Below are 7,500 nucleotides of genomic sequence, written 5' to 3'. Positions count from 1 at the left end.
CAAATCGCACTTTCCAACACTTCCCAGTCTCTCTGTTTCATGCTTCTCTCTCTCTCTCTCTCTCTCTCTCTCTCTCTCTCTCTCTCTCTCTCACTCTCTCTCCCTCCCTCTCTCTGTGTCTCCAACCTGGTTCCTCCTCTGTGGTGTGTAGAGCACACTAAACTTATGTCTCTATGCCACACTCTCTCCCTCTCTCTCTCTCTCTCTCTCCCTCTCTTTCCCTCTCCCACTCCCACTTCCTTCATTTCCCCATCCCTCTTTCTCTCCGTGCTCATGCGTGTGGGGTGTTAGAGGGGTACAATGCGGAGTGGGAAGTCATGTTGTGCTTGTGGAAGGTGTTTCAGCTGGGTGACCCGAAAGGTGGACTGTTGTAGAGGGACAGGTGCGTAACATCCTCTACGGACGTGTGTATGCTTGCGGCTGCTCTATCTGTGTTGTATGACATTGAGGTGAGTGTATGCTGTGCTCTGCAGTGTGTGTGTGTGTGTTTTGTTTTACTATTTCTGCTTTCGTTTTATTCAGTATGCCATTTGATATTGAGTTGTGTGTGTGTGTGTGTGTGTGTGTGTGTGTGTATGTGTGTGTGTGTGTACGTGTGTGTGTGTGTGTGTGTGTGTACGTGTGTGTGTGCGTGTGTGTGTGTACGTGTGTGTGTGTATGTGTGTGTGTGTGTGTGTACGTGTGTGTGTGTGTGTGTGTGTGTGTGTGTGTGTGTGTACGTGTGTGTGTGTGTGTGTGTGTGTGTACGTGTGTGTGTGTGTGTGTGTGAGTAACACTTCTCAGCTTGGTAACATTGTGCTGATGTTACAGAACAGCCTCACTGGTTAGTTAATGAATGAGCTCGTTAATTAGTTAATGAATGATCACGTCAGTTGACTGAATGGCGCTGTGTTAAAGGGGAATGTTCGACTGTCGACTTCGTTACCGCACAATCACAACGAGCAGGATCCTGACACCGGTGACTCGGGACAGACACACACCAGCCACACTGCACTGTGCACCCACACCGGACCAACGCCACAAACACTCCAGCACTGATGGCTGTGCTCAAACCTGCTGTTCACACACTGCCTGCGCCACACACTCTCTGCCACACACTCTCTGCCACACACTCTCTTTGACAAGCTTTTGACTCCAGATGATCTGTGGAGGGTTTGTGGGTTTTTTGAAGAACGTTGTGAACTTTAAGATGAGTTAGTGGTGCTTCAATGCCAGCGTTATCCAGACCACTTGCAGGTCTTAAGTGTTTTGATTATGTGCTGTGCATGTGTTTGACTCTGTCTGTGAGTGCACTCAGCTTAAGATGATAATCCAGCTATGGATCTGAATCGTTTTCCTTTTGCACATTTCATTTAGGTTTTTCCTTTATTCATTTCTAATTCCATTTAATGATTTGTTCATTCTTTGTTAACTCCAACCCTTATTTCTGTATCGCCTTAATGATTTGAATGAATGTCATTACTGTCTTTTGTCTCGGTTGTCTTCTTTTCTCCTTCCCTCTTGAAAGTCATTTTTGTGTGTCTTCTACATGTATGTTGGACTGGAGGTGGTTGGTGTTTGTGCCTGTATGTTTTGTATGTGTATGTATGTAACACCCTCCAGTGCACCGTGTTTTCTTGTAACCTAATTTCTCCTTCCACAAGCTGGTGCCTAGCGGGTTCTGTTGGCCGGGCTCGGGGCAGGTGCGCTGCTTTGATCTGTCTGAGTGGCGTGTTGGTTCTGCTGTGGGAGATCTCGCCACACTCACACGTGATAAGACTCTTACATTCCAGGGTCTCGCTCCTTTCACTCAGTCTTTTATCGCTTGCCTTTCACTGCTGACACGTTTTCAGTAAGACGTGAAGATGCAGGTGGAGGGTTTGGAGACCGTGATGGCGTCCTTTCTCAGGGGCGTGGCGACCCGCGGACGTCTTGGCGGGGCCGATTCATCAGAGCGACTTCAAGACTCCAGCCTGCGTTTCTCTGCCCTGTTTACGTCTGTCCCGGGCCGGACGGGAGGGGTAGAGAGCTCTAGAGACTGTGAATTCTGGAGGGTGGGGGGGGGGGGTCGGAGGTTGGGAGTGTGTGGGGGTCACGCTGCTGCGTCCCGTGTTATCTGGGCCAGATAAAAACACACTAGCCACTCCGAGCCTCGGCTGCGAAGACCTCGCTGACTTGTGGCTACTGTTGGAATGCCAAAGTGACAGAGTGCTAGCAAGCCGTTTGCACGTGCTCAGTGAGGGCTTCTGTTTCCGCACGCGCTCAGTTTGGGTCTACCCTGGGGCAATAGGCTCGGGACCGCTGAGTCACCCACACTGGGAGAGTGTTGGGAGTAGATCAGATGGGTGAGACTGTCTGATGGAGCAGATGGGCCGGTCTGTCCAGTGGGACGTGTGTGTGTGTGTGTGTGTGTGTGTGTGTGTGTGTGTGTGTGTGTGTGGGGGGGGGGGGGGGGTGTTGTGTAGGTAATTTCAAGTCGGGGTCAGGGTTGACGAGCTCTCCAAAATGACTTTATCTTTGACAGTTGTCCCTGTAGCACACTCACTGGTTGAACAAGTTGGCCTGATGATCTCAGCCTTTTCATGATTGGATGGCAATTTTGGAGATTTGCTTGCTAATTCTCAGGATCATACATACTAAGCATGTTGTTGGATATTTTATGGAACGTTTTCATAGGCACTCGACTGAAATGAAACTAATCCAGAGATCTTGTCACTACAAGCACTGGTTTTCCATTGACTCAAAACGGTACACCTGTGGGTGTCGAATGAGAAGGGCTGTAGTCATAGCGACTCCAAACCACATCACGAGATCAGGTTGGTCCGGTTTGTCCATCTCGCTTGCGTATGTCTCGTATGTGTATGCCTTTTATCCAATCACAAGGCTGGGCTGTAAAGTGTGTGTTGCCATTTACTGAGTCCATACTGCCGGAGCGAATGGTCTCTTATCAACATCACACTTTGCTGCTTTCTCTCCTTCGGTATTGTTGACTTCAATTATGGGCTGTTTGTTCAGATATGCCAGAGTTGAGTTGCTTGTTCAGATATGCCAGAGTTGAGTTGCTTGTTCAGATATGCCAGAGTTGAGTTGTTTGTTCAGATATGCCAGAGTTGAGTTGCTTGTTCAGATATGCCAGAGTTGAGTTGCTTGTTCAGATATGCCAGAGTTGAGTTGCTTGTTCAGATATGCCAGAGTTGAGTTGTTTGTTCAGATATGCCAGAGTTTTGTTCAGATATGCCAGAGTTGAGTTGCTTGTTCAGATATGCCAGAATTGAGTTGTTCAGATATGCCAGAGTTGAGTTGCTTGTTCAGATATGCCAGAGTTGAGTTGCTTGTTCAGATATGCCAGAGTTGAGTTGTTCAGATATGCCAGAGTTGAGTTGCTTGTTCAGATATGCAAGAGTTGAGTTGTTATTTCTCCTGTGATGGCTTTCATTAACTTACCGTAAGCTTGTATCACATTTACCTTTTAGCCGAAGCTAAAATCCACCGGCACCAGTCATGTGTGTTCATTGGTATCTGTCTGTTTTCTGTTTAGTCTTTATCTCCCGTTCTTGTCTGTAGTTATTTGTTGAAGGAGTGTGTGGGATGTTCTCTGGCTTCATCTGTTTGGATGGTGTGTGTCGTAGAGAACTATCCTGTGGGCAGCTCGGACGTGAAGTCGGAGTCGTCATCATCGCTGCAGCCGCAGGCGTCCGTGGGGTCTCTGCCCAGCAGCTCGCCGGGCCCCAAGCGCTCGGGGACGACCGGGAACACGCTGAAGAAGTGGCTGACCAGCCCTGTACGTCGCCTCAGTCACGGCAAGGGCGACAACGCTGGGGGCAAGAAGCCAAGCAGCAAGCCACGCAAACAGGACGGCCGCAAGAGCGTGGACCTGGGACCGCCGGCCGAGGACAGCGCAGAGGAGGTGGGGCAGGATGGGGATGGGCGGGGCTTGGGGCGGAGCTCATGGGGGGCGGAGTTGAGGGGGACTGCATTCAGCTGAGATGAGATTCAGTGAGATGAGAACGGTAGAGCTGAATGAAGCTGTTGCGATGTTTCGAGTGGGTTGAGTCACACCGAGTATTGAGCTGAAAATACTGTCGATGGTTCCAGAGAACTACTCCAGGCGTTTGAAGCATACTGCTCTAGAATACGCTGCCGTAGACTCGGTGAACAGGTGGAGAACAGCGAACAAAACCGTGTGAATTCAGGCCTGCCACTCGGACTCGAACCGTATATAAATAACTCCTGTGTTAGCTGCTCCCAGGTGACTGCAGCTGTTTTATATACTACACCATCAGGGGTTGGAGAACTTTAGTTCTCTCTCTCTTCCATTCTCTCTCTCATTCTTGCCCTCATTTTCTCTCTCTTCCATTCTCTCTCTGCCTTTCTCTCACTCTTCCATTCTCTCTTTTCTTTTCTCTCACTCTACCATTCTCTCTCTTTCTCTCTCTCTTCCATTCTTTCTCTGCCTTTCTCTCACTCTTCCATTCTCTTTTCTTTTCTCTCACTCTACCATTCTCTCTCTCTTTCTCTCACTCTTCCATTCTCTCTTTTCTTTTCTCTCACTCTACCATTCTCTCTCTTTCTCTCACTCTTCCATTCTCTCTTCCGTTCTCTCACTCTTCTATTCTCTCACTTTTCCATTCACTCTTTTCTTTTCTCTCACTCTTCCATTCTCTCTGTCTTTCTCTCTTCCATTCTCTCTTCCTTTCTCTCACTCTTCTATTCTCTCACTCTTCCATTCTCTCTTCCTGTCTCACTCTTCTATTCTCACTCTTCTATTCTCTCTCTCTTCCATTCTTGCCCTCATCCTCTCATCTAGTCTTACATTCTCTTATTCTCTGTGTCTCTGAACCTGAAGAGAGGAAGAAGAGGAGTGAACAGTGGAGGAGAGGAAGAAGCTGAAGACGACCCCCACACTCCTCTGCCTCCCCCAATGGAGATCATTAAAGACCCTTCTGCTCAGGAGGAGAAGGTAGAGAACACTGACCCGCCCACCACTCACTTCACTGACCCACCCACCACTCACTTCACTGACCCGCCCATCACTCACTTCACTGACCCGCCCACCACTCACTTCACTGACCCGCCCACCACTCACTTCACTGACCCGCCCACCACTCATTTCACTGACCCGCCCACCACTCATTTCACTGACCCGCCCACCACTCACTTCACTGACCCGCCCACCACTCATTTCACTGACCCGCCCACCACTCACTTCACTGACCCGCCCACCACTCATTTCACTGACCCGCCCACCACTCACTTCACTGACCCGCCCACCACTCACTTCACTGACCCGCCCACCACTCACTTCACTGACCCGCCCACCACTCACTTCACTGACCCGCCCACCACTCACTTCACTGACCCGCCCACCACTCACTTCACTGACCCGCCCACCACTCATTTCACTGACCCGCCCACCACTCATTTCACTGACCCGCCCACCACTCATTTCACTGACCCGCCCACCACTCATTTCACTGACCCGCCCACCACTCACTTCACTGACCCGCCCACCACTCACTTCACTGACCCGCCCACCACTCACTTCACTGACCTGCCCACCGCTCACTTCACTGACCCGCCCACCACTCACTTCACTGACCCTCCAATCACTCACTTCACTGACCCGCCCACCACTCACTTCACTGACCCGCCCACCGCTCACTTCACTGACCCGCCCACCGCTCACTTCACTGACCCGCCCACCGCTCACTTCACTGACCCTCCAATCGCTCACTTCACTGACCCGCCCACCACTCACTTCACTGACCCTCCAATCGCTCACTTCATTGACCCGTCAATCACTTCACTGACCCGCCCACCACTCACTTCACTGACCCGCCCACCACTCATTTCACTGACCCGCCCACCGCTTACTTCACTGACCTGCCCACCGCTCACTTCACTGACCCGCCCACCGCTCACTTCACTGACCCGCCCACCACTCACTTCACTGACCCGCCCACCACTCACTTCACTGACCCGCCCACCACTCACTTCACTGACCCGCCCACCGCTCATTTCACTGACCCGCCCACCGCTCACTTCACTGACCCGCCCACCACTCACTTCACTGACCCGCCCACCACTCACTTCACTGACCCGCCCACCACTCACTTCACTGACCCGCCCACCTCTTACTTATTTGTATCAGTGTTATTTACTTACATATGTTGATTGTTTTTCTTCTTTAAATACCCTTTTTGTGCAGTTTTTCTATATTAAATCCATATTACATCAATTACATGTTATATAATATACATATTATTTACATACTTCTTACTTTGTGACATTTTATGTCTTCCCCCTACCTTTCTCTCCCCCGCCCCCACACACACTCACTCCCTCTCTCCCTCCCTCCCCCTCTCCCTCTCCCTTGTTCTTTCTCTCTTTCTCCCCCTCAGACTCCGGAGTGCGACTCTTTCCTGTCGTTTGGCAGTGTGGCCGTATCTGAACAAACACCAAGAGACCCAGAAACAGAGAAGAAGAACAAAGCGCTGAGAGGACGCATGTAAGGGCCATGTAGTGTGTGTGTGTGTGTGTGTGTGTGTGTGTGTGTGTGTGTGTGTGTGTGTGTGTGTGTGTGTGTGTGTGTGTGTGTGTGTGTGAGAGAGAGAGAGAGAGAGGTCTAGAAGTCTAATGCCAAATGCCAATCTCCCTCCGGTAGGTTTGTTCTGAACGAGATGGTGCAGACGGAGAAGGACTACGTGAAGGACTTGGGTATCGTGGTGGAGGTACGCAGGCTACACTACACCTGATGGAGCTGCAGTGAACAGTGTGTTGATCAGAACACCAGCTGATGATGATGTGAACACGGTGCTGTCCTCCGTGTACCAGAGGGCTACGGTGTGCGTTTGGGTTTTCATGCTCAGTTAACATGACAATGTTCAAGCTCTCAAAACTCAAACTATCAACGGGTTGTTTTTATCAAACATGGATTTGCATGAAGGTTACACAATGTCTGTACCTCCCCTGTGCTTCAGAACGGTTATTGGCTTTGTTGACTTGCTTTTTGAAAAGGTAACATGTCTTTTTGTCCATGTCAGGGTTTCATGAAGAGGCTTACAGAGAAAGGCGTACCAGAAGACATGACAGGGAAGGATAAAATAGTTTTTGGGAACATTCATCAAATCTACGATTGGCACAGAGAGTGAGTCGTGTTTTAGTGACAATAGACTTCATACCAGTAATACACATTACCCCCGTCATACGCGTAACACCTGTCATACCTGTAACACCTGTCATACCTGTAATATCTGTCCTGTACCGTTATCTCTGCCTGACCTGCTGACTCCTTAAATTCCTTAAACATTTCATACTTTTAAAGTTTTCAAAATTGTTCCTTCCACTTCTGCACTGTGCCAACAAAAATATATATAATGTCCTGTCAACACACCAGCGATTTGTGAAGACACAAACAGTTCAGATTAAGAGCGCCATTCTGTTTCCTTATACACAAAGTTTTTTGTGAAGAATGATGCATTCAACAGAGCACTACATACCCGGGTCACTGGGTCATTTTGC

At 49.5% G+C, this 7,500-nt stretch overlaps 1 protein-coding gene across 1 annotated transcript in view; it reads left to right on the top strand.

The window, feature by feature from the left end:
• Nucleotides 1-7,500, top strand: part of kalrnb (kalirin RhoGEF kinase b) — a 70,175-nt gene that overhangs the window by 56,615 nt on the left and 6,060 nt on the right. The window contains 5 exon segments of the mRNA XM_077015665.1: nucleotides 3,609-3,886; nucleotides 4,826-4,939; nucleotides 6,381-6,487; nucleotides 6,644-6,710; nucleotides 7,023-7,126. Coding sequence (XP_076871780.1) covers nucleotides 3,609-3,886; nucleotides 4,826-4,939; nucleotides 6,381-6,487; nucleotides 6,644-6,710; nucleotides 7,023-7,126 — 670 coding nt within the window.

This window comes from Brachyhypopomus gauderio, chromosome 8 (assembly GCF_052324685.1).
Source record: "Brachyhypopomus gauderio isolate BG-103 chromosome 8, BGAUD_0.2, whole genome shotgun sequence".
NCBI classification, from domain to species: domain Eukaryota; kingdom Metazoa; phylum Chordata; class Actinopteri; order Gymnotiformes; family Hypopomidae; genus Brachyhypopomus; species Brachyhypopomus gauderio.
Note: the sequence above shows the minus strand (reverse complement) of the source record. Positions and strands in the feature narration are given on the sequence as shown.